Source organism: Oncorhynchus mykiss, chromosome 16 (assembly GCF_013265735.2).
Source record: "Oncorhynchus mykiss isolate Arlee chromosome 16, USDA_OmykA_1.1, whole genome shotgun sequence".
Classification (NCBI taxonomy): domain Eukaryota; kingdom Metazoa; phylum Chordata; class Actinopteri; order Salmoniformes; family Salmonidae; genus Oncorhynchus; species Oncorhynchus mykiss.
In genome coordinates this window covers 3,214,097-3,241,770 of record NC_048580.1, presented here as the reverse complement: position 1 = coordinate 3,241,770, position 27,674 = coordinate 3,214,097, and the positions used below count along the sequence as shown (strand labels likewise).

Genomic DNA, 27,674 nt, shown 5'->3' with positions numbered 1-27,674 from the left:
TCTCTCCCTCCCTCTCCCTCCTTTGCTCTCCCTCTCCCTCCTTTGCTCTCTCTCCCTCCTTTGCTCTCTCCCTCCTTTGCTCTCTCCCTCTCCCTCCCTCCTTTGCTCTCTCCCTCCCTCTCCCTCCTGTGCTCTCTCCCTCATTTGCTCTCTCCATCTCCCTCTCCCTCCTTTGCTCTCTCCCTCTCCATCCTTTGCTCTCTCCCTCTCCCTCCCTCTCCCTCCTTTGCTCTCTCCCTCCCTCTCCTTCCTTTGCTCTCTCTCTCCCTCCTTTGCTCTCTCCCTCCTTTGCTCTCTCCCTCTCCCTCTCCCTCCCTCTCCGTCTCCCTCCCCCTCCCTCCTTTGCTCTCCCTTTCTCCCTCCTTTGCTCCCTCCTTTGCTCTCCCTCTCTCCCTCCTTTGCTCTCTTTCTCTCCCTCTCCCTCCTTTGCTCTCTTTCTCTCCCTCTCCCTCCTTTGCTCTCTTTCTCTCTCTCTCCCTCCTTTGCTCTCTCCCTCCTTTGCTCTCTCTCCCTCCTTTGCTCTCTCTCCCTCCTTTGCTCTCTCTCCCTCCTTTGCTCTCTCTCCCTCCTTTGCTCTCTCCCTCCCTCTCCCTCCTGTGCTCTCTCCCTCATTTGCTCTCTCCATCTCCCTCTCCCTCCTTTGCTCTCTCCCTCTCCCTCATTTGCTCTCTCCATCTCCCTCTCCCTCCTTTGCTCTCTCCCTCTCCCTCCTTTGCTCTCTCCCTCCCTCTCCCTCCTTTGCTCTCTCCCTCCCTCTCCCTCCTTTGCTCTCTCCCTCCTTTGCTCTCTCCCTCTCCCTCCCTCTCCGTCTCCCTCCCCCTCCCTCCTTTGCTCTCCCTTTCTCCCTCCTTTGCTCCCTCCTTTGCTCTCCCTCTCCCTCCTTTGCTCTCTTTCTCTCCCTCTCCCTCCTTTGCTCTCTCTCCCTCTCTCTCTCTCCCTCCTTTGCTCTCTCTCTCTCTCTCTCCCTTCTTTGCTCTCTCTCTCTCCCTCCTTTGCTCTCTCCCTCCCTCTCCCTCCTTTGCTCTCTCCCTCCTTTGCTCTCTCTCTCTCCCTCCTTTACTCTCCCTCCTTTGCTCTCTCTCTCTCTCTCCCTCCTTTGCTCTCTCCCTCTTTTGCTCTCTCTCTCTCTGTCCCTCCTTTGCTCTCTCTCTCTCTCTCTGTCCCTCCTTTGCTCTCTCTCTCTCTCTGTCCCTCCTTTGCTCTCTCTGTCCCTCCTTTGCTCTCTCTCTCTCTCTCCCTCCTTTGCTCTCTCTCTCCCTCCCTCCTTTGCTCTCTCCCTCTCCCTCCCTCCTTTGCTCTCTCCCTCCTTTGCTCTCTCTCTCTCTCTCCCTCCTTTGCTCTCTCTCTCTCCCTCCTTTGCCCTCTCTCTCTCTCTCCCTCCTTTGCCCTCTCTCTCTCTCTCCCTCCTTTGCTCTCTCTCTCTCTCTCCCTCCTTTGCCCTCTCTCTCTCTCTCTCCCTCCTTTGCTCTCTCTCTCCTTTGCTCTCTCTCTCTCCCTCCTTTGCTCTCTCTCCCTCCTTTGCTCTCTCCCTCTCCCTCCCTCCTTTGCTCTCTCTCTCTCCCTACTTTGCTTGCTCTCTCTCCCTCCTTTGCTCTCTCCCTCCTTTGCTCTCTCCCTCTCCCTCTCCCTCCTTTGCTCTCTCCCTCCTTTGCTCTCTCCCTCTCCCTCCTTTGCTCTCTCTCCCTCCCTCTCTCTCCTTTGCTCTCTCCCTCTCCCTCCCTCCTTTGCTCTCCCTTTTTTCATCTCTCCCTTTCTGCTGACTTCCCTGTGATCCCCAGGCTGACACACAAACACACACACACACACACTTTCTCCAAAACATGACTTCCATAAATGATTTATGACGGGTAGAGAGAGGGCTACGGTGGAAAGGGGATACCTAGTCAGTTGTACAACAATGTATTCCACCCGAAATGTGTCTTCTGCATTCAACCCAACCCCTCTGAATCAGAGAGGTTGTTAACCGCTTTGCTCAAGGGCAGAACGGCAGATCTTTTCACATTGCCGACTCAGGGATTCGAACCAGCGACCTTTCGGTTACTGACCCAATGCTCTTAATCACCAGACTACCTGCTGCACATTAGGGGGTAGTGATGCGGGGTGAAGCCGTTTCCCCGTGAGTTGGGTGAGAGGCGACGCTGTTTGTTCTGTTGAGTTAATAACTCAGACAGAGACTAAAAACACGCCTCCGGACATGATAGCCCTGCTGTTGTCTTCTCTCTGCTCACATGCGTGTGAAAAATAACACAATTCATCTCTCTCTCTCTCTCGCTCTCTGTCTCTCTCTCTCTCTCTCTCTCTCTCTCTCTCTGTCTCTCTCTCTGTCTCTCTCTCTATCTCTGTCTCTCTCGCTCTCTCTGTGTCTCTCTCTGTGTCTGTGTCTGTCTCTCTCTCTCTCTCTCTCTCTCTCTCTCTCCTCTCTCCTCTCTCCTCTCTCCTCTCTCCTCTCTCCTCTCTCCTCTCTCCTCTCTCCTCTCTCCTCTCTCTCTCTCTCTCTGTCTCTCTGTCTCTCTCTCTCAGATACCAACGACTGCAACCCACACCCATGGTAAGTGGAAGCTAAACATTTTCTATAGAGTCAAACAAGCGTGAACAGAACATGATTAGGGTGCTTCTCTGCACCGTGCCAGGGTTCCAGTACTATCCGACGCTCATTCAAGCCCAGCTAAAGTATTTGAAATAATGTTGAATACTATTTGAACCCAGATTTGTTCTGCAGTCTGTACTGCAGTCAGTTTCTCACCTGTAGGCTTTCTCTGTCTCTCTCTCTCTGTCTCTCTCTCTCTCTCTCTCTCTCTCCTTCCCACTGACACACCCTTCTCTCCTTTCCTTCCATCTTCACCTCTGTGTCTCTCTCTCTCTCTCTCTCTCTCTCTCTCTCTGTCTCTCTCTCTCTTTCTCTCTGTCTCTCTCTCTCTTTCTCTCTGTCTCTCTCTCTCTTTCTCTCTGTCTCTCTCTCTCTTTCTCTCTGTCTCTCTCTCTCTCTCTCTCTCTGTCTCTCTGTCTCTCTCTCTCTGTCTCTCTCTCTCTCTCTCTCTCTCTGTCTCTCTCTCTCTCTCTCTCTCTGTCTCTCTCTCTCTCTCTCTCTGTCTCTCTCTCTCTCTCTCTCTCTCTCTCTCTCTCTCTCTCTCTCTCTCTCTCTCTCTCTCTCTCTCTCTCTCTCTTTCTCTTTCTCTCTCTTCTCTCTCTTTCTCTCTCTTTCTCTCTCTTTCTCTCTCTTTCTCTCTCTTCTCTCTCTCCTTCCCACTGACACACCCTTCTCTCCTTTCCTTCCATCTTCACCTCTGTCTCATTCCTAGGGTACGTTCAGCCTCACCCACAGCTCGTTGTTCACTCAGTGCTCCGTCTGATCGTGTGTGTGTGTAAGCTGTGAGGAGCTGGCTGAGAATCACAGAAATACTAATCTGCTCATTTCCCACCCTGTTCCCTATGTGGGGCACTACTTTAGACCAGGACATATGGGGCTCTGGTCTAAGGTTGTGCACTATATAGGGTGCCATAAGGCTCTGGTCTAAAGTAGTGCACTACCATCTGGTCTAAAGTAGGGCACTATGTAGGGTGCCATAAGGCTCTGGTCTAAAGTAGTGCACTATATAGGGTGTCATAAGGCTCTGGTCTAAAGTAGGGCACTATATAGGGTGGCATAGGGCTCTGGTCTAAGGTCGTGCACTATATAGGGTGCCATAAGGCTCTGGTCTAAAGTAGTGCACTATATAGGGTGTCATAAGGCTCTGGTCTAAAGTAGTGCACTATATAGGTTGCCATAAGGCTCTGGTCTAATGTAGGGCACTATATAGGGTGTCATAGGGCTCTGGTCTAAAGTAGGGCACTATATAGGGTGTCATAAGGCTCTGGTCTAAAGTAGGGCACTATATAGGGTGGCATAGGGCTCTGGTCTAAAGTAGTGCACTATATAGGGTGTCATAAGGCTCTGGTCTAAAGTAGTGCACTATATAGGGTGTCATAAGGCTCTGGTCTAAAGTAGTGCACTATATAGGTTGCCATAAGGCTCTGGTCTAATGTAGGGCACTATATAGGGTGGCATAGGGCTCTGGTCCCAAGTAGGGCACTATATAGGGTGGCATAGGGCTCTGGTCTAAAGTAGGGCACTATATAGGGTGGCATAGGGCTCTGGTCTAAAGTAGGGCACTATATAGGGTGGCATTTGGGACGCAGGGAGAAGTGGATGGTTGTAGGAAGGGGAAATTCCATCATTCAATAGAATGTGTAATAATGGTGTTGTAGTTGTCAAGGATGTCCTCCTGCCCAGTCTGAGTCTCGGCCCAAATGGTACCCTGTTCCCTACACGACTGCGTCTGACCAGGACCCGCGGTGGACTTCGTAGGGAACAGTGTACCATTTGGGATGTAGACAGAGAGACTCAGGGTAGACTGACTTAAATGTTGAACTGAAACTGACAGTGGGACGTAGATGGTGATAACTGACCTCATTCTCTCTCTCTCTCCTCTCTAGTTATAACAGTGGGACCTGTGTAGATGGTGATAACTGGTATAGATGTGAATGTGCTCCAGGCTTCGCTGGGCCAGACTGCAGGATCAGTACGTATTGACACTACCTATACTCTCTCTCCCCTGCCTCACCCATCTTCCCTCACCCCTCTTCACCCTGCCTCACCCATCTCCCCTCTTCACCCTGCCTCACCCCTCTTCACCCTGCCTCACCCATCTTCCCTCACTCTCTCCCACCCCTGCCTCTCTCCCCCGGGGATGAATAGTAGGGACATGGGTGATGGGACAGTCTAGCCGGCGTAATTATCGGAGCTTTGGGCATCGGGCCATTTCCGGCCTCACCGGGCCAGCCTCGATCTTGGCCTTGGCCCTGTCACTGTCACTGTTGGGCTCTGGATTACACACACACACACACACACACTGGGGCAGACTGGCTTACGAGGCCAACAGCTAATCAACCAATCAGTGTTGTTTTACACACACACACACACATAGCGGTGCTCTCTGACCGTGATTACTCAGATTGTTTTCCCTCTTAAAGGCTTTCAGATGGTTTCCACATTCCTCCTGTCTGTTCACAAGGCTTTGTTCTGCAGGTCCAGCCTGCAGCTCTCTACATGCTGCTAATGATCATGGCTCTAATGTAGAGGGAGGGGAGATCCTGGGTCTGGTGGTGGTGGAGGAGGAGGAGGGGAGATCCTGGGTCTGGTGGAGGAGGAGGAGGGGAGATCCTGGGTCTGGTGGAGGAGGATGAGGGGAGATCCTGGGTCTGGTGGAGGAGGAGGAGGGGAGATCCTGGGTCTGGTGGAGGAGGAGGAGGGGAGATCCTGGGTCTGGTGGAGGAGGAGGAGGGGAGATCCTGGGTCTGGTGGAAGAGGAGGAGGGGAGATCCTGGGTCTGGTGTAGGAGGAGGAGGGGAGATCCTGGGTCTGGTGTAGGAGGAGGAGGGGAGATCCTGGGTCTGGTGTAGGAGGAGGAGGGGAGATCCTGGGTCTGGTGAAGGAGGAGGGAGGGAGGGAGATCCTGGGTCTGGTGAAGGAGGAGGGAGGGAGGGAGATCCTGGGTCTGGTGAAGGAGGAGGGAGGGAGGGAGATCCTGGGTCTGGTGTAGGAGGGAGGGGAGATTGATAATACATCTGGGCTGATTTAGAGACGGTTTGCTGGTCTGTTGGTGACTGTTTGTGCTGTGGTTTGAAAAGTCAGCTCACAAATCTAACTGTCTTTGTTGATCATAACGAGAGTGTTCCTGACCCCTGTTTTTATTCTCTCCTGTGTGTGTTTTAGATATCAACGAGTGCCAGTCTTCTCCCTGTATCTTTGGTTCCAGCTGTATTGATGAGATCAATGGCTATCGCTGCCTGTGTCCCCAAGACAGAGCTGGACCACGCTGTCAGGAAGGTAGGTTAACACAGGCTGCCTGTGTCCCCAAGACAGAAGGTAGGCTGGTTAACACAGTCAGTCTGGAAGGTAGGTTGGTTAAGTCAGTCAGTCAGTCTGGAAGGTAGGCTGGTTAACTCAGTCAGTCAGTCTGGAAGGTAGGCTGGTTAAGTCAGTCTGGAAGGTAGGCTGGTTAACTCAGTCAGTCAGTCAGGTAGGCTGGTTCAGTCAGTCAGTCAGTCAGGTAGGCTGGTTAACTCAGTCAGTCAGTCAGGTAGGCTGGTTAACTCAGTCAGTCAGTCAGGTAGGCTGGTTAACTCAGTCAGTCAGTCAGGTAGGCTGGTTAACTGTCAGTCAGTCAGGTAGGCTGGTTAACTCAGTCAGTCAGGTAGGCTGGTTAACACAGTCAGTCAGTCAGTCAGGTAGGCTGGTTAACACAGTCAGTCAGTCAGTCAGGTAGTCTGGTTAACACAGTCAGTCAGTCAGGTAGGCTGGTTAACACAGTCAGTCAGTCAGGTAGGCTGGTTAACGCAGTCAGTCAGTCAGTCTGGAAGGTAGGCTGGTTAACGCAGTCAGTCAGTCTGGAAGGTAGGCTGGTTAAGTCAGTCAGTCAGTCTGGAAGGTAGGCTGGTTAACTCAGTCAGTCTGGAAGGTAGGCTGGTTAACTCAGTCAGTCAGTCAGGTAGGCTGGTTAACTCAGTCAGTCTGGAAGGTAGGCTGGTTAACGCAGTCAGTCAGTCTGGAAGGTAGGCTGGTTAACTCAGTCAGTCTGGAAGGTAGGCTGGTTAACTGTCAGTCAGTCTGGAAGGTAGGCTGGTTAACTCAGTCAGGTAGGCTGGTTAACTGTCAGTCAGTCTGGAAGGTAGGCTGGTTAAGTCAGTCAGTCAGGTAGGCTGGTTAACTGTCAGTCAGTCTGGAAGGTAGGCTGGTTAACTCAGTCAGGTAGGCTGGTTAACTCAGTCAGTCAGTCTAGAAGGTAGGCTGGTTAACTCAGTCAGTCTGGAAGGTAGGTTGGTTAACTGTCAGTCAGTCAGTCAGGTAGGCTGGTTAACTGTCAGTCAGTCAGTCAGGTAGGCTGGTTAACTGTCAGTCAGTTAGTCAGGTAGGCTGGTTAACTGTCAGTCAGTCTGGAAGGTAGGCTGGTTAACTGTCAGTCAGTCTGGAAGGTAGGCTGGTTAACTCAGTCAGTCAGTCTAGAAGGTAGGTTGGTTAACTCAGTCAGTCAGGTAGGCTGGTTAACTGTCAGTCAGTCTGGAAGGTAGGCTGGTTAACTCAGTCAGTCAGGAGAGCCTTCATCGTTGTGATTGTTTCACGTCTTTGTGTTTCAGTGACACAGAGGCCGTGCTCGGTGAACGGTCGTCTGACCCCTGAAGGAGCTAAGTGGGATGAGGACTGCAACGCCTGTCAGTGTTTTAATGGGAAGGTGGTGTGTACCAGGGTACGTACGAACTACTCTCTTACCTTTCATCGACCTGGGTTTTCTCGAAGAAGAAGAACCTTGCCTGGTGCAATGGAACCAATAGAATAGTCACAAAAGTGCAACCTGCCTATCTGACGCTGAAACTATTTGAAATCAAATAAATACTACTTGAACCCAGGCAGATTTCTGAGTCTTATTGTGTGGACCTTGATTGGGTATTTTGTCTCGTTGTTTTCCAGATGTGGTGTGGTCCTAAGTCGTGCCGGGTCAGCGGCGGGGTCAAAGGTCGAGGCAGCGGAGGTGGCGGGGCCGGGTGTCGGTCTGGTCAGAGCTGTGTACCAATCAGGGAGGAGCAGTGTTTTGTCCGGCCGTGTCTGGGTCAGGGGGAGTGCCTCCCCTCCTCCCCACCAACCACCAAATGTCACCCCAGCTCCGGTTACCACGACAACAGCTGTTCCAACATCACGTTTACGTTCACCAAGGAGACCATGCCCAGGGTGAGTCGGTCCTTCTCTCTCGGTCCTTCTCTCTCGGTCCTTCTTTCTCGGTCCTTCTCTCTCGGTCCTTCTCTCTCGGTCCTTCTCTCTCGGTCCTTCTCTCTCGGCCCTGCGCTCTCGGCCCGCCGCTCTCGGCCCGCCGCTCTCGGCCCGCCGCTCTCGGCCCCTCTGTCACTCTCTAACTCAATATGGCTGCGTTTACACAGGCAGCCCAATTCTGATCTTTTGGACAAATATCAGCAAAAGAGATGATCTGATTGGTCAAGAGAATATCAAAATTAGGCCGCCTGTGTAAAACGTGGGGTACGAGGTCATTGAGGTCGATACTGTACATATACAGTGACTTTTTCCACATTTTATGTTAAAGGCTTTTTCTAAAATTGATTAAAAAAAATAAAATAAATCCTCATCTACACACAATAACCCCATAACGACGTCACAATAACCCCATGACGACGTCACAATAACCCCATAACGACGTCACAATAACCCCATGACGACGTCACAATAACCCCATAACGACGTCACAATAACCCCATAACGACGTCACAATAACCCCATAACGACGTCACAATAACCCCATAACGACGTCACAATAACCCCATAACGACGTCACAATAACCCCATAACGACGTCACAATAACCCCATAACGACGTCACAATAACCCCATAACGACGTCACAATAACCCCATAACGACGTCACAATAACCCCATAACGACGTCACAATAACCCCATAACGACGTCACAATAACCCCATAACGACGTCACAATAACCCCATGACGACGTCACAATAACACCATAACGACGTCACAATAACCCCATAACGACAAAGAATTCTGTTTTTTTAAGACATATCATCTAAGTATTCAGACCCTTTACTCAGTACTTTGTTGAAGCACCTTTGGCAGCGATTACAGCCTCAAGTCTTCTTGGGTATGACACTACAAGATTGACACAACTGTATTTGTGGAGTTTCTCACATTCTTCTCTGCAGATCCTCTCAAGCTCTGTCAGGTTGGATGGGGAGCGTCGCTGCACAGCTATTTTCAGGTCTCTCCAGAGATGTTTGATCAGGTTCAAGTCCGGGCTCTGGCTGGGCCACTCAAGGACATGCATAGACTTGCCCCGAAGACACTCCTGTGTTGTATTGGCTGTGTGTTTACGGTCGTTGTCCTGTTGGAAGGTGAACCTTCGCCCCAGTCTGAGGTCCTGAGTGTTCTGGAGCAGGTTTTTAATCAAGGATCTCTCTGTTCACTTTTCCCTCGATCCTGACTATTCCTCCAGTCCCTGCCACTGAAAAACATCCCCAGAGCATGACGCCACCACCATGCTTCACCGTAGGGATGGTGCCAGATTTCCTTCAGAAAAAGTTTTTCTCTGCTAAACCATTCGTTGAGGATGAGGAGAGACGGGGACCGCAGAACGCTGTCACTGTCTGAAGCTAAAGCTGTCACGCTTGTTAGGCAACTGCAGAGTGATGAGGCTTTGTTCTGATGGAGTCGCCAGCCGTCCTGTTGCAGCTTAGATTCACATGATCTCCTCTGTGTGTGTGTTCTGACATTCATCTCACAATAATCCTACATTGCGGTCACAGTATTAACTCGTTCTCTTGACAGCTGTTATGGATGATGTAGTTTGGGCTTCAGATGAAGAACACCCATAAAACCTCTATACCCAGGCGGTGTCAGAGGAAAGCCCTAAAAAATTCCAACCAAAAGACTCCAACCACCCAGGTCCTAGACTGTTCTCTCTGCTGCGGTGAGCCGCACTGCTGAACCAAGTCTGGAACCGACAGAACCTGAACAGCTTCTACCTCCAAGCCATAAGACTGCTGAACCAAGTCTGGAACCGACAGAACCTGAACAGCTTCTACCTCCAAGCCATAAGACTGCTGAACCAAGTCTGGAACCGACAGAACCTGAACAGCTTCTACCTCCAAGCCATAAGACTGCTGAACCAAGTCTGGAACCGACAGAACCTGAACAGCTTCTACCTCCAAGCCATAAGACTGCTGAACCAAGTCTGGAACCGACAGAACCTGAACAGCTTCTACCTCCAAGCCATAAGACTGCTGAACCAAGTCTGGAACCGACAGAACCTGAACAGCTTCTACCTCCAAGCCATAAGACTGCTAAATAGTTAGTCCGGATACCAATTGGTTACCTATTTAAACTATCTGCGTTGACCCTTTTTGTAGCACCTCTTGACTCATCACATACACTGCTGCTACTGTTTATTATCTATCCTGTTGCCTAGTTACTCGTGCCCTACCTACAGTGCATTCTGGGAAGTAATTCAGATCCCTTCCCCTTTTCCACATTTTGTTACGTTACAGCCTTATTCTAAAATGGATTAAATAGAAAATGTTAGTCATCAATCTACACACAATACGCCACCTGTACCCCTCCACACTGACTCTGTACCGTAACACCCTGTATATAGCCTCCACATTGACTCTGTACCGGTACCCCCTGTATATAGCCTCCACATTGACTCTGTACCGGTACACCCTGTATATAGCCTCCACACTGACTCTGTACCGTAATACCCTGTATATAGCCTCCACATGGACTCTGTACCGTAACCCCCTGTATATAGCCTCCACATTGACTCTGTACCGTAACACCCTGTATATAGTCTCCACATTGACTCTGTACCGGTACCCCCTGTATATAGCCTCCACATTGACTCTGTACCGGTACCCCCTGTATATAGCCTCCACATTGACTCTGTACCGTAATACCCTATATATAGCCTCCACACTGACTCTGTACCGGTACCCCCTGTATATAGCCTCCACATTGACTCTGTACCGTAATACCCTGTATATAGCCTCCACACTGACTCTGTACCGTAACACCATGTATATAGCCTCCACATTGACTCTGTACCGGTACCCCCTGTATATAGCCTCCACATTGACTCTGTACCGGTACCTCCTGTATATAGTCTCCACATTGACTCTGTACCGGTACCCCCTGTATATAGCCTCCACATGGACTCTGTACCGGTACCCCCTGTATACAGCCTCCACATGGACTCTGTACCGGTACCCCCCTGTATATAGCCTCCACATTGACTCTGTACCGTAATACCCTGTATATAGCCTCCACATTGACTCTGTACCGTAACACCCTGTATATAACCTCCACATTGACTCTGTACCGTAACACCCTGTATATAACCTCCACATTGACTCTGTACCGTAATACCCTGTATATAGCCTCCACATTGACTCTGTACCGTAACACCCTGTATATAACCTCCACATTGACTCTGTACCGTAACACCCTGTATATAGCCTCCACATTGACTCTGTACCGTAATACCCTGTATATAGCCTCCACATTGACTCCACATTAACACCCTGTATATAACCTCCACATTGACTCTGTACCGTAATACCCTGTATATAACCTCCACATTGACTCTGTACCATAATACCCTGTATATAACCTCCACATTGACTCTGTACCGTAACACCCTGTATATAGCCTCCACATTGACTCTGTACCGTAATACCCTGTATATAGCCTCCACATTGACTCTGTACCGGTACCCCCTGTATATAGCCTCCACATTGACTCTGTACCGTAATACCCTGTATATAGCCTCCACATTGACTCTGTACCGTAATACCCTGTATATAGCCTCCACATTGACTCTGTACCGTAACACCCTGTATATAACCTCCACATTGACTCTGTACCGTAACACCCTGTATATAGCCTTCACATTGACTCTGTACCGTAACACCCTGTATATAGCCTCCACATTGACTCTGTACCGTAACACCCTGTATATAGCCTCCACATTGACTCTGTACCGTAATACCCTATATATAACCTCCACATTGACTCTGTACCGTAACACCCTGTATATAGACTCCACATTGACTCTGTACCGTAATACCCTGTATATAGACTCCACATTGACTCTGTACCGTAATACCCTGTATATAGACTCCACATTGACTCTGTACCGTAACACCCTGTATATAGCCTCCACATTGACTCTGTACCGTAACACCCTGTATATAGACTCCACATTGACTCTGTACCGTAATACCCTGTATATAGCCTCCACATTGACTCTGTACCGTAATACCCTGTATATAGCCTCCACATTGACTCTGTACCGGTACCCCCTGTATATAGCCTCCACATTGACTCTGTACCGTAATACCCTGTATATAGCCTCCACATTGACTCTGTACCGTAACACCCTGTATATAGACTCCACATTGACTCTGTACCGTAACACCCTGTATATAGCCTCCACATTGACTCTGTACCGTAATACCCTGTATATAGCCTCCACATTGACTCTGTACCGTAACACCCTGTATATAGCCTCCACATTGACTCTGTACCGTAATACCCTGTATATAGCCTCCACATTGACTCTGTACCGTAATACCCTGTATAGAGCCTCATTATTGTTCTTCTTATTGATACTTTTGTATTGTTACTTTTTGTTCTAGTCTACTTTGTAAATATTCTCTTAACTCCTCTTGAACTTTACTGTTGGTTACGGGCTTGTAAGTAAACATTTCATGGTAAAGTCTACACTTGTGACAAATCGAAAACATGGTTTTTAGAAATGTTTGCGAATGTATTAAAAAAAAATTTTTAGACCCTTTGCTATGAGACTCGAAATTGAGCTCCGGTGCATCCTGTTTCCATTGATCATCCTTGAGATGTTTCTAGACTCAGAAAAAAACGAAACGTCCCTTTTTCAGTACCCTGTCTTTCAAAGATAATTCGTAAAAATCCAAATAACTTCACAGAGCTTCATTGTAAAAGGGTTTAAACACTGTTTCCCATGCTTGTTCAATGAACCATAAACATTGGAGAAGTGGTTTATCCACACATCTCCATTTTGGATAGATAACTCTTCATGTTTGTTTAGTTTTTTCCAATTTTCACAGAATTGTATTCTTCAAATACATTTGAGCTGATTTCTGACTAGTTGTTCCTTTTTCCATAGTAGTTCTGTATTGGTTTAGTGATTCACCATAGTGAAGTCATAGGCTCAAGTTTTCTGGGTCTCAATTATTTTGGTTGGATAGATTTCTCAATTTCCCTTAGGTTTTGGCGTTCTCCATCAAACCATTTGTCATTATTGTTAATTTTCTTAAGTTGTCTGCTTGACATTTCTAGGTTAGATTAGATAGTACATTTGACCTTTCAGTTTTTCTAGGTTAGATTAGATAGTACATTTGACCTTTCAGATTTCTAGGTTAGATTAGATAGTACATTTGACCTTTCAGATTTCTAGGTTAGATTAGATAGTACATTTGACCTTTCAGATTTCTAGGTTAGATTAGATAGTACATTTGACCTTTCAGATTTCTAGGTTAGATTAGATAGTACATTTGACCTTTCAGATTTCTAGGTTAGATTAGATAGTACATTTGACCTTTCAGATTTCTAGGTTAGATTAGATAGTACATTTGACCTTTCAGATTCCCTGTTTGTTTTCTACTGCCAAGTTTACAACTTCACTATTACAGTGAAATGTTTTGTCCAGGAAGTTGTCTAAAAGGGATTGAATGTGTTGTTGCCTAATTGTTTTTTGGTAGATTCCCACACTGCTTTCCTTCCATCTATATCTGCATTTCTTAATATTATTCAGTTCCTTTGGCTTTGAGCTCTGTTCAGGTAGACTGTCCCTATCTGTCGTTCTCTCCAGGGTGTAACTTCTCTCTCGTCTGCGTATCGAGGCAGTGTGTAACTTTCTCTCTCCTCTCTCTCTCCAGGGTCTGAGTATCGAGGCAGTGTGTAAGCAGCTGAGACAACTCTATGTGCTGAATAATGTGTCCTCCGAGTATTCTGTTTCCATAACCTGTGACCCTTCAACCTCCACCAGCAACGAGATCCATCTCAGCATCGTAAGTCACGTCTTGTCGTGTGTGTGTGTGTGTGTGTGTGTGTGTGTCTGGGGGTTAAAAGCAAAAATACATATTTCTGTGGACTGTGGAAAAAACAGTCGTGGCCAAAAGTTTTGAGAATGACACAAATATTAATTTTCACCAAGTCTGCTGCCTCAGTTTGTATGATGGCAATTTGCATATACTCCAAAATGTTATAAAGAGTGATCAGATTAATTGCAAAGTCCCTCTTTGCCATGCAAACGAACTGAATCCCCCCCAAAAAAATGTCCACTGCATTTTCAGCCCTGCCACAAAAGGACCAGCTAACATCATGTCAGTGATTCTCTCGTTAACACAGGAGTGAGTGTTGACGAGGACAAGGCTGGAGATCACTCTGTCATGCTGATTGAGTTCGAATAACAGACTGGATGCTTCAAAAGGAGGGTGGTGCTTGGAATCATTGTTCTTCCTCTGTCAACCATGGTTACCTGCAAGGAAACACGTACCATCATCATTGCTATGCACAAAAAGGGCTTCACAGGCAAGGATATTGCTGCCAGTAAGATTGCACCTAAATCAACCATTTATCAGATCATCAGGAACTTCAAGGAGAGTGATTCAATTGTTGTGAAGTAGGCTTCAGGGCGCTCAAGAAAGTCCAGCAAGTGCCAGGACCGTCTCCTAAAGTTGATTCAGCTGCGGGATCGGGGCACCACCACTACAGAGCTTGCTCAGGCATGGCAGCAGGCAGGTGTCGAATACTTTTGGAGGATGGCCTGGTGTCAAGAAGGGCAGCAAAGAATCTACTTCTCTCCAGGAAAAACATCAGGGACAGACTGATATTCTGCAAAATGTACATGGATTGGACTGCTGAGGACTGGGGTAAAGTCATTTTCTCTGATTAATCCCCTTTCCGATTGTTTGGGGCATCTGGAAAAAAAGCTTGTCCGGAGACAAGGTGAGCGCTACCATCAGTCCTGTGTCATTGCCAACAGTAAAGCATCCTGAGACCATTCATGTGTGGGGTTGCTTCTCAGCCAAGGGATTGGGCTCACTCACAATTTTGCCTAAGAACACAGCCATGAATAAAGAATGGTACCAACACATCCTCCCAGAGCAACTTCTCCCAACCATCCAGGAACAGTTTGGTGACGAACAATGCCTCTTCCAGCATGATGGAGCACCTTGCCATAAGGCAAAAGTGGTAACTAAGTGGCTCGGGGAACAAAACATAGATATTTTGGGTACATGGCCAGGAAACTCCACAGACCTTAATCCCATTGAGAACTTGTGGTCAATCCTCAAGAGGCAGGTGGACAAACAAAAACCCACAAATTCTGACAAACTCCAAGCATTGATTATGCAAGAATGGGCTGCCATCAGTCAGGATGTGGCCCAGAAGTTAATTGACAGCATGCCATGGTGGATTGCAGAGGTCTTGAAAAAGAAGGGTCAACACTGCAAATATTGACTCTTTGCATCAACTTCATGTAATTGTCAAATAAAGCCTTTGACACTTATGAAATGCTTGTAATTATACTTCAGTATTCCATAGTAACATCTGACAAAAATATCTAAAGACACTGAAGCAGCAAACTTTGTGGAAATGAATATTTATGTCATTCTCAAAACTTTTGACCAGGACTGTATGGACTGCAAAGTGAAGCATGAAGGATCTCCCTTAGTCTTCATAAATCTGCCTTTTCACACCACGGAGCAGAGCTGTACTGGGCTGGTTACGCCATAGACAGTCATTCATGATTTTACAATTTGTGTTCTATTCAATTGTATTTTGTCACCGTGCTCCGGATAATAGTGACAGATTAGATACGCTGGCAGGCTGTTGTGAGATGTAGTGTTTCGCTGAAGCCAGAAAACAACAACAACAACAACAACAACAACCATTTTAATCTGATAAACATAAATCTGAAGACACGGTATATCAACACCTCCAATGACCTTTCCCCTTTTCTTTCAGTCTGTTTTCTTGGTTTTCTGTATTCGTAAAGTGTCTCCTGCTGATCTAGAATCAGGTGTTTGCCTTTTTAGCTCATAAAGAAGTAAGATTAAATGGCGATGGGGACCTGAGCCTAGATCAGCACCCTTTATTATGAATACGGGCCCTGATGAAGCAGAAACACTTTTCCCTGTGTGTTGTAGGGATGGACACGGTGACTCCAATATCCCAACAGACATTAGTTAGTATTCAATATGAATACGGGCCCTGATGAAGCAGTAACACTTTTTCCTGTGTGTTGTAAGGATGGACACGGTGACTCCAATATCCCAACAGACATTAGTTAGTATTCAATATGAATACGGGCCCTGATGAAGCAGTAACACTTTTCCCTGTGTGTTGTAGGGATGGACACGGTGACTCCAATATCCCAACAGACATTAGTTAGTATTCAATATGAATACGGGCCCTGATGAAGCAGTAACACTTTTCCCTGTGTGTTGTAAGGATGGACACGGTGACTCCAATATCCCAACAGACATTAGTTAATATTCCAATAGTTGCGAGAGTCATAAAAAAATAATGTTAACAATGAGAAGGCTTTCTCTAAATTAAATTATCTTTGTGACATTGCAGCGCACGATTATAATATGATGAAAGCAAACGGCACCCAAGTCGCACAGGCATAAAGTCCACAAGTTATACGTTGTATTTGATTTATTTAAAAATTATTACATTTAATTTACATTTTGACTGATAATCCGAAGAAATGTCATGTTATTCGAATAGTAGTGAAATGATTTCCATCCCTAGTGTTTTTCTATCAGTGCACAGAAGATACAGCTCACCTATAAAGGACCTAACAGAGACCCAACCAGTATAACCCCCCCCCCCTCTCCCTCTCTCTCTTCAGTACACAGAGGACCACCCGATGGACAGATCCCCTATAAAGGAGATAACAGATAGGCTCGTTGATCTGGTGTCTAAACACCATGGCAATAACAGCATCATCACCGCCATCGCCAAGGTCCGCGTGCAGCGGAGGCCTAGCGCCAGCCAGACGGGTACGATTCATTCTCTATCACACACACACACACACACACACACACACACACACACACACACACACACACACACACACACACACACACACACACACACACACACAAAGCCAGACAGGTACGATTCATTCTCTATCACACACACACACACACACAAAGCCAGACAGGTACGATTCATTCTCTATCACACACACACACACACACACACACAAAGCCAGACGGGTACGAAACACACACACACACACACACACACACACACACACAAAGCCAGACAGGTACAAAACACACACACACACACACACACACACACACACACACACACACACACACACACACAAAGCCAGACAGGTACAAAACACACACACACACACAAAGCCAGACAGGTACAAAACACACACACACACACACAGCCAGACACAGCCAGACAGGTACAAAACACACACACACAGCCAGACAGGTACAACACACACACACACACACACACACACAGCCAGACACAGCCAGACAGGTACAAAACACACACACACAGCCAGACAGGTACAACACACACACGTACATGCCAGTCATTTAGCAGACGCTCTTATCCAGAGCCACTTAAAGTTAATGCATTCATCTTAAGATAAGTGGTAAGATAAGTGGTTGTCTCACCAAGCTATCGCAGACATAGAAATTAAATCTGTCCTCAATAACGTAGCTATCAGTAGAGTCTGCTAGAAGGGTGGGGTGGGGTCAGGTGCAAGTGCTGGTTAAGTGTTTATTTTGTATTATTTTTGAGGAAGAGGATAATATAAGATACTGTTTGTAGAGGTCGGGTTTCAGAAGATGGGCAGGGACTCTGCTGTCCTAGCTTCAGGGGGAAGCTGGTTCCACCATTGAGGTACCAGGACAGATAAGAGCTTGGGTTGGGCAGGAGCTGCCCTCCCGTAGGGTTGTGAGGGCCAAGAGACCTGAGGTGGCAAAACGGAGTGCTTGGGTTGGGGTGTAGGGTTTGATCATTGCCTGAAGGTAGGGAGGGTCAGTGGACTCAATAGGCTGAGTGAATGAGTGGGGACCAGTGGACTCAATGAGTGGGACCAGTGGACTCAATAGGCTGAGTGAATGAGTGGGTCCAGTAGACTCAATAGGCTGAGTGAATGACTGGGACCAGTGGACTCAATAGGCTGAGTGAATGAGTGGGACCAGTAGACTCAATAGGCTGAGTGGGACCAGTGGACTCAATAGGCTGAGTGGGACCAGTGGACTCAATAGGCTGAGTGAATGAGTGGGACCAGTGGACTCAATAGGCTGAGTGAATGAGTGGGACCAGTAGACTCAATAGGCTGAGTGAATGAGTGGGACCAGTGGACTCAATAGGCTGAGTGAATGACTGGGACCAGTGGACTCAATAGGCTGAGTGAATGACTGGGACCAGTGGACTCAATAGGCTGAGTGAATGACTGGGACCAGTGGACTCAATAGGCTGAGTGAATGACTGGGACCAGTGGACTCAATAGGCTGAGTGAATGACTGGGACCAGTGGACTCAATAGGCTGAGTGAATGACTGGGACCAGTGGACTCAATAGGCTGAGTGAATGAGTGGGACCAGTGGACTCAATAGGCTGAGTGAATGAGTGGGACCAGTAGACTCAATAGCCTGAGTGAATGAGTGGGACCAGTGGACTCAATAGGCTGAGTGAATGAGTGGGACCAGTAGACTCAATAGCCTGAGTGAATGAGTGGGACCAGGGGACTCAGTAGGCTGAGTGAATGAGTGGGACCAGTGGACTCAATAGGCTGAGTGGTTGATAGTCGTCCACAAAGAGGAGGCAGAAGCTTGAAATTTAGTAGAACGTGGCTTTAGCAGCGAACAAACAGAAGGTAGAGAGGGGAGTGAAAGGATGATAGGACCTCCAGAAGGTAGAGAGGGGAGTGAAAGGATGATAGGACCTCCAGAAGGTAGAGAGGGGAGTGAAAGGATGATAGGACCTCCAGAAGGTAGAGGGGAGTGAAAGGATGATAGGACCTCCAGAAGGTAGAGAGGGGAGTGAAAGGATGATAGGACCTCCAGAAGGTAGAGAGGGGAGTGAAAGGATGATAGGACCTCCAGAAGGTAGAGAGGGGAGTGAAAGGATGATAGGACCTCCAGAAGGTAGAGAGGGGAGTGAAAGGATGATAGGACCTCCAGAAGGTAGAGAGGGGAGTGAAAGGATGATAGGACCTCCAGAAGTTTAGTTTTCCTCTATTTGTTTTGCTCAGTTGCCCGCAGCCCTGTTCTGTAAGCTCACAATGAGTCACTCAGCCACGGAGCAGGAGGGGAGGGCCGAGCCGGGGGGAAAGGGGACAGTGCGAGTCATAGGATGTAGAAAGGGAGGAGAGCAGTGTCGACGAGGCAGAATCGGGGAAATAGAGACTAAGTAGTGATCAGAGACCTGGAGGGAGGTTGCAGTGAGATTAGTAGGAGAACAGCCTCTAGTGAAGATGAAGTCAAACACATTGCCTGCCTTGTGAATGGGGGGGAGACTGGGAAAGGTCAAGAGGCAAGGAGGGGTTTTAAAGAAATTAATCAAAGATTGACGTCAGGAGGTTGAAGTCGCCAAGTACGAAGAGAGGTGAGCCATCGTCAGGAAATTAGCTTTTTAAGGTGTTCAGTTCATTGAGGAACTCTCCAAAGACACCTGGTGGGCGATAGATGACAATGTTACGCATGAGTGGACAAGTGACAGTGACGGCATGGAATTCAACTGAGGAGACGGACAGGTGAAAGAGAGAGAAAAGAGAACATCTCCACTTAGGAGAAATGAGTGGCCCTGTGTCACCGCCGACGACGACCAGATCATCTCCGACTATGAGAGAGAGAACATAGTCAGGGTGAAGAGAGAGCAGCTGGAGTAGCAGTGTTCCCCGGGGTGATCCATGTCCCTGTCAGGGCCAGAAAGTCAAGGGACTGAAGTGCAGCTTAGGCTGAGATGAACTCGGCGTTCTTGACTGCAGATCAGGAGTTCCACACGCTGCCAGAGACCCATAATGCCACATGGGTTGTGCTCGCAGGGTACACTACATTAGAAAACCTCCACTGACAGCTACCACTGAGAAACACACACTACCTCTACCACACACACACACACACACACACACACACACACACACACACACACACACAGCCAAATTGGTAAGCACCACAACTGTTGTTTATGATCAGGCTGCTCTTGCTATCTGTCTCGGTCTGCTGGTCTCTCTTTCGGTGTCTCGGTCTCTTGATCTCTGTCTCGGTCTGCTGGTCTCTCTTTCGGTGTCTCGGTCTCTTGCTCTCTGTCTCGGTCTGCTGGTCTCTCTTTCGGTGTCTCGGTCTCTTGCTCTCTGTCTCGGTCTGCTGGTCTCTCTTTCGGTGTCTCGGTCTCTTGCTCTCTGTCTCGGTCTGCTGGTCTCTCTTTCGGTGTCTCGGTCTCTTGCTCTCTGTCTCGGTCTGCTGGTCTCTCTTTCGGTGTCTCGGTCTCTTGCTCTCTGTCTCGGTCTGCTGGTCTCTCTTTCGGTGTCTCGGTCTCTTGCTCTCTATCTCGGTCTGCTGGTCTCTCTTTCGGTGTCTTGGTCTCTTGCTCTCTGTCTCGGTCTGCTGGTCTCTCTTTCGGTGTCTCGGTCTCTTGCTCTCTGTCTCGGTCTGCTGGTCTCTCTTTCGGTGTCTCTCTCTGTTGGTCTCTCTTTCGGTGTCTCGGTCTGCTGGTCTCTCTTTCAGTGTCTCTCTCTGCTGGTCTCTCTTTCGGTGTCTCGGTCTGCTGGTCTCTCTCTGCTGGTCTCTCTTTCGGTGTCTCGGTCTCTCTCTCTCTGCTGGTCTCTCTTTCGGTGTCTCTGTCTCTTGCTCTCTGTCTCGGTCTCTCTCTCTGCTGGGCTCTCTTTCGGTGTCTCGGTCTCTCTCTCTCTGCTGGTCTCTCTCTCTCTGCTGGTCTATCTTTCGGTGTCTCGGTCTCTCTCTCTCTGCTGGTCTCTCTCTCTGCTGGTCTCTCTTTCGGTGTCTCGGTCTCTCTCTCTCTGTTGGTCTCTTGTCGGTCTGTCGCTCTTTCGAACTGCACACGCTTGTAGTAGGAAGGATGGAAGAGAGGAAAAGGACTGAAACACTGAGGAACTGTTCTAACCCTCTATCATTAATGGAATGCAGGGCTAACAGCCTTGAGCTGCAGGATTTCATTCATGTGGAAATGTTTTGGAACTTTGCTAGGAGTAGAGATGGAGTGAGGGAGAGGAGACATAAGAGATGAGCGAGACCTTTAGAAGGAGGAAACAGACTATGTTGATGTTTATAACCTTTAGAAACAGTCTTCATGTTGACGTTTATAACCTTTAGAAACAGTCTATGTTGACGTTTATAACCTTTAGGAGGAAACAGTCTTCATGTTGACGTTCATAACCTTTAGAAACAGTCTATGTTGACGTTTATAACCTTTAGAAGGAGGAAACAGTCTTCATGTTGACGTTCATAACCTTTAGAAACAGTCTATGTTGACGTTTATAACCTTTAGAAGGAGGAAACAGTCTTCATGTTGACGTTTATAACCTTTAGAAACAGTCTTTATGTTGACGTTCATAACCTTTAGAAACAGTCTTCATGTTGACGTTTATAACCTTTAGAAACAGTCTTCATGTTGACGTTCATAACCTTTAGAAACAGTCTTCATGTTGACGTTTATAACCTTTAGAAACAGTCTTCATGTTGACGTTTATAACCTTTAGAAACAGTCTTTATGTTGACGTTTATAACCTTTAGAAACAGTCTTTATGTTGACGTTTATAACCTTTAGAAACAGTCTCTATGTTGACGTTTATAACCTTTAGAAACAGTCTTCATGTTGACGTTTATAACCTTTAGAAACAGTCTTCATGTTGACGTTCATAACCTTTAGAAACAGTCTTCATGTTGACGTTCATAACCTTTAGAAACAGTCTTCATGTTGACGTTTATAACCTTTAGAAACAGTCTTCATGTTGACGTTTATAACCTTTAGAAACAGTCTTCATGTTGACGTTCATGACCTTTAGAAACAGTCTTCATGTTGACGTTTATAACCTTTAGAAGGAGGAAACAGTCTTCATGTTGACGTTTATAACCTTTAGAAACAGTCTTCATGTTGATGTTTATAACCTTTAGAAACAGTCTTTATGTTGACGTTTATAACCTTTAGAAACAGTCTTTATGTTGACGTTTATAACCTTTAGAAACAGTCTTCATGTTGACGTTTATAACCTTTAGAAACAGTCTTCATGTTGACGTTTATAACCTTTAGAAACAGTCTTTATGTTGACGTTTATAACCTTTAGAAACAGTCTTTATGTTGACGTTTATAACCTTTAGAAACAGTCTTTATGTTGACGTTTATAACCTTTAGAAACAGTCTTCATGTTGACGTTTATAACCTTTAGAAACAGTCTTTATGTTGACTTTATAACCTTTAGAAACAGTCTCTATGTTGACGTTTATAACCTTTAGAAACAGTCTTCATGTTGACGTTTATAACCTTTAGAAACAGTCTTCATGTTGACGTTCATAACCTTTTAGAAACAGTCTTCATGTTGACGTTTATAACCTTTAGAAACAGTCTTTATGTTGATGTTTATAACCTTTAGAAACAGTCTTCATGTTGACGTTCATAACCTTTAGAAACAGTCTTCATGTTGACGTTTATAACCTTTAGAAACAGTCTTCATGTTGACGTTCATAACCTTTAGAAACGGTCTTCATGTTGACGTTTATAACCTTTAGAAACAGTCTTTATGTTGACGTTTATAACCTTTAGAAGGAGGAAACAGTCTTCATGTTGACGTTTATAACCTTTAGAAACAGTCTTCATGTTGACGTTTATAACCTTTAGAAACAGTCTTCATGTTGACGTTCATAACCTTTAGAAACAGTCTTCATGGTGACGTTTATAACCTTTAGAAACAGTCTTTATGTTGACGTTCATAACCTTTAGAAACAGTCTTTATGTTGACGTTTATAACCTTTAGAAACAGTCTTTATGTTAACGTTTATAACCTTTAGAAACAGTCTTCATGTTGACGTTTATAACCTTTAAGAGGAGGAAACAGTCTATGTTGACGTTCATAACCTTTAGAAAAAGTCTTTATGTTGACGTTCATAACCTTTAGAAACAGTCTTCATGTTGACGTTTATAACCTTTAGAAACAGTCTTCATGTTGACGTTCATAACCTTTAGAAACAGTCTTTATGTTGACGTTTATAACCTTTAGAAACAGTCTTTATGTTGACGTTTATAACCCTTAGAAACAGTCTTCATGTTGACGTTCATAACCTTTAGAAACAGTCTTTATGTTGACGTTTATAACCTTTAGAAGGAGGAAGCAGTCTTTATGTGACGTTTATAACCTTTAGAAACAGTCTTTATGTTGACGTTTATAACCTTTAGAAACAGTCTTCATGTTGACGTTTATAACCTTTAGAAACAGTCTTTATGTTGACGTTTATAACCTTTAGAAACAGTCTTTATGTTGACGTTTATAACCTTTAGAAACAGTCTTCATGTTGACGTTTATAACCTTTAGAAACAGTCTTTATGTTGACGTTTATAACCTTTAGAAACAGTCTTTATGTTGACGTTTATAACCTTTAGAAACAGTCTTTATGTTGACGTTTATAACCTTTAGAAACAGTCTTCATGTTGACGTTTATAACCTTTAGAAACAGTCTTTATGTTGACTTTATAACCTTTAGAAACAGTCTTCATGTTGACGTTCATAACCTTTAGAAACAGTCTTCATGTTGACGTTTATAACCTTTAGAAACAGTCTTCATGTTGACGTTTATAACCTTTAGAAACAGTCTTCATGTTGATGTTTATAACCTTTAGAAACAGTCTTTATGTTGACGTTTATAACCTTTAGAAACAGTCTTTATGTTAACGTTTATAACCTTTAGAAACAGTCTTTATGTTGACGTTTATAACCTTTAAGAGGAGGAAACAGTCTATGTTGACGTTCATAACCTTTAGAAAAAGTCTTTATGTTGACGTTCATAACCTTTAGAAACAGTCTTCATGTTGACGTTTATAACCTTTTAGAAGGAGGAAACAGTCTCTATGTTGACGTTTATAACCTTTAGAAACAGTCTTTATGTTGACGTTTATAACCTTTAGAAACAGTCTTTATGTTGACGTTTATAACCTTTAGAAACAGTCTTTATGTTGACGTTTATAACCTTTAGAAACAGTCTTTATGTTGACGTTTATAACCTTTAGAAACAGTCTTTATGTTGACGTTTATAACCTTTAGAAACAGTCTTCATGTTGACGTTCATAACCTTTAGAAACAGTCTTTATGTTGACGTTTATAACCTTTAGAAACAGTCTTTATGTTGACGTTTATAACCTTTAGAAACAGTCTTTATGTTGACGTTTATAACCTTTAGAAACAGTCTTTATGTTGACGTTTATAACCTTTAGAAACAGTCTTCATGTTGACGTTTATAACCTTTAGAAACAGTCTTTATGTTGACGTTTATAACCTTTAGAAACAGTCTTTATGTTGACGTTTATAACCTTTAGAAACAGTCTTCATGTTGACGTTTATAACCTTTAGAAACAGTCTTTATGTTGACTTTATAACCTTTAGAAACAGTCTCTATGTTGACGTTTATAACCTTTAGAAACAGTCTTCATGTTGACGTTTATAACCTTTAGAAACAGTCTTCATGTTGACGTTCATAACCTTTAGAAACAGTCTTCATGTTGACGTTTATAACCTTTAGAAACAGTCTTTATGTTGATGTTTATAACCTTTAGAAACAGTCTCCATGTTGACGTTCATAACCTTTAGAAACAGTCTTCATGTTGACGTTTATAACCTTTAGAAACAGTCTTCATGTTGACGTTCATAACCTTTAGAAACAGTCTTCATGTTGACGTTTATAACCTTTAGAAACAGTCTTCATGTTGACGTTTATAACCTTTAGAAACAGTCTTCATGTTGATGTTTATAACCTTTAGAAACAGTCTTTATGTTGACGTTCATAACCTTTAGAAAAAGTCTTTATGTTGACGTTCATAACCTTTAGAAACAGTCTTCATGTTGACGTTTATAACCTTTAGAAACAGTCTTCATGTTGATGTTTATAACCTTTAGAAACAGTCTTTATGTTGACGTTTATAACCTTTAGAAACAGTCTTTATGTTGACGTTCATAACCTTTAGAAACAGTCTTTATGTTGACGTTTATAACCTTTAGAAACAGTCTTTATGTTGACGTTTATAACCTTTAGGAGGAAGCAGTCTTTATGTGACGTTTATAACCTTTAGAAACAGTCTTTATGTTGACGTTTATAACCTTTAGAAACAGTCTTTATGTTGACGTTCATAACCTTTAGAAACAGTCTTTATGTTGACGTTTATAACCTTTAGAAGGAGGAAACAGTCTTTATGTGACGTTTATAACCTTTAGAAACAGTCTTTATGTTGACGTTCATAACCTTTAGAAACAGTCTTTATGTTGACGTTTATAACCTTTAGAAACAGTCTTTATGTTGACGTTCATAACCTTTAGAAACAGTCTTTATGTTGACGTTTATAACCTTTAGAAGGAGGAAACAGTCTTTATGTGACGTTTATAACCTTTAGAAACAGTCTTTATGTTGACGTTCATAACCTTTAGAAACAGTCTTTATGTTGACGTTTATAACCTTTAGAAGGAGGAAAAAGTCTTTATGTGACGTTTATAACCTTTAGAAGGAGGAAACAGTCTTTATGTTGACGTTTATAACCTTTAGAAACAGTTACATGACTTCTATATTTCAGGACAGACTTTCTTGACAATGAAATGGTTGATGAATTCCTGTTTCTCTCCTATCCAGACTACCTAGTACCCTTGCTGTCCTCTGTCTTCATTCTCCTCTGGATCCTGGCGTTGGTCTCAGTCTTCCTCTACTGCGTGCGTCGCCGTCGGAAACATGGCAGTCACCATGGCAACGGAGCCTTGTCGTCCGCGGCAACCGACGACAACACAACCAACAATGTGCGTGAGCAGCTCAACCAGATCAAGAACCCGATCAACGAGAAACACGCCGGAGGCGGTGGCCATCTTACAACATCGGTGGCCATCAAGGACTACGAGGATAAGAACTCGATCGTCGCCAAGGTACGGACACACCACCCCCCGGAGGAGGAGGAGGACAACGATAAAGAGAGACATATGGGGAATAAAGGACGCTTTACGGTTCCAGCCAAACAACCCGCCTACACACTGGTGGAGCGGGAAGACTGGGGCCTCAATGGAGGCCTGGGGGCCAACGGGCCCAACGAAGGGGACGGCAGGACCCCGGTGCAGCCCAGCTCCAAACACTGGACTAATAAACAGGACAACAGAGCCCTGGAGACGGCACACAGCATGAACAGGATGGACTACATCGTATAGCAGGAAGTGACATTGGAGGCAGGAAATAAACGCTGTGTAAAGAATTCCCCTTCCTGGACTTTATGGTCACCCCGGCAACGTGGTCCTTCTGACACGTTCTGTGGACAGTGTTGCCGTGCAACCAAACCCTTTGATCATGCTGAAGAGGACCAGGGGGTGTGTTTCTGGGATTTGTAGTTTTGTAGTTCCTAAACTGTTACGTCATTATTCTGTGACTACAAGGTTGGTTTTGTTTTGGATATAATGAATGGTACCCTGTTCTCTATTTAGTGCACTGCTTTTGACCAGAGCCCTATGGGCCAAGTGTACGTTGTAGGGACTAGGTTGCTGTTTTAGACGTTGTTCCTGATAATTTAAACGCTAGCTGGCTACACTGGCAGAGAAGGTTGCTTTGGTTGGCAGGTTAAGAGCGTGTTGTGTTTTCACATTTCAACACGACACCTATTCCCTATACTACCACACTACTTTTGAGCAGAGCCCCTATGGGCCCTGGTCTAAAGTAGTGCACTATGTAGGGAATAGGGGGCCATTTTCAGACACGCGTTGCTTTAATGTATTTCTCTCTCTCTCTCTCTAGTAGGTATAAACTAGTTTTGTTTACCTTTTCAGTTTCATAGCAATGTCATGAAATTAAACCAAAAAGAAATACAACTTTAGAATGATTTATTTGGGGGGGGGGTCGATGTCAGCAGTTGCAATATGAAGAATTTGTGTCTGTTTAGAATGTGTAGATATGTACATTTTTATTTTTTATTAATCATTGTGTATATTTGATTTATTAACTTAAATAATAATCAAGAGCCTTCATTCCTTTTTATTTATATGTTCTGTCTCTAGATGTAAGGTTTTGACAGCTTAGTTTATTTGTTTGTTAGTGAACATGTTGTTCATTTACAAAATGCCCCCCCCCCCCCCCCAAAAAAAAAAATGCAATTTATTTTTGTTGCCTGAAATATTTGTTGTTGTTGTTGTTTTTGTTTATGATTCTACAGCGTCCATTGTTGCTTAGACTTTGCAGGCTAGAGGGGAAGAAGAAATAAAAACTAAATACAAAATAAATGGTTGCTTTTGGGTTGTAAAAACGATTCAGAGATTTGAGTGTAGTGCCAGACATTTTCCTTGTGACTACTAATTGAACAAAAATCCTACTAGCAGCATCCTAAGTCACTCATAATCACATACTCAGAAAACAAGTATATCTGCCAATCACGCATAAAGTCACAGCTAGACCCAGGACTTGTCCCACATGGCAACCTATTCCCTGTGGGCCCTCGTCAAATGTAGTGCACCCTATTCCCTATGGGCTCTCATCAAATGTAGTGTACCCTATTCCCTATGGGCCCTCATCAAATGTAGTGTACCCTATTCCCTATGGGCTCTCGTCAAATGTAGTGTACCCTATTCCCTATGGGCTCTCGTCAAATGTAGTGTACCCTATTCCCTATGGGCTCTCGTCAAATGTAGTGTACCCTATTCCCTATGGGCTCTCATCAAATGTAGTGTACCCTATTCCCTGTGGGCCCTCGTCAAATGTAGTGTACCCTATTCCCTATGGGCTCTCATCAAATGTAGTGTACCCTATTCCCTATGGGCTCTCATCAAATGTAGTGTACCCTATTCCCTATGGG

The 27,674-nt window shown here is 45.2% G+C and overlaps 1 protein-coding gene across 2 annotated transcripts in view; it reads left to right on the top strand.

The window, feature by feature from the left end:
* The window catches only part of jag1b (jagged canonical Notch ligand 1b), a 102,235-nt gene extending 75,130 nt beyond the window's left edge, over positions 1-27,105 (top strand). For both annotated transcript variants that reach the window (XM_036945977.1, XM_036945976.1), the window contains exons 19-26: positions 2,521-2,548; positions 4,474-4,559; positions 5,753-5,866; positions 7,174-7,283; positions 7,505-7,762; positions 13,527-13,658; positions 16,511-16,661; positions 25,487-27,105. In XM_036945977.1, the coding sequence (XP_036801872.1) occupies positions 2,521-2,548; positions 4,474-4,559; positions 5,753-5,866; positions 7,174-7,283; positions 7,505-7,762; positions 13,527-13,658; positions 16,511-16,661; positions 25,487-26,046 (1,439 nt within the window). In that variant the 3' untranslated portion in view covers positions 26,047-27,105. The remainder of the gene's footprint in view (positions 1-2,520; positions 2,549-4,473; positions 4,560-5,752; positions 5,867-7,173; positions 7,284-7,504; positions 7,763-13,526; positions 13,659-16,510; positions 16,662-25,486) is intronic.
* Positions 27,106-27,674: the final 569 nt, after the last annotated feature.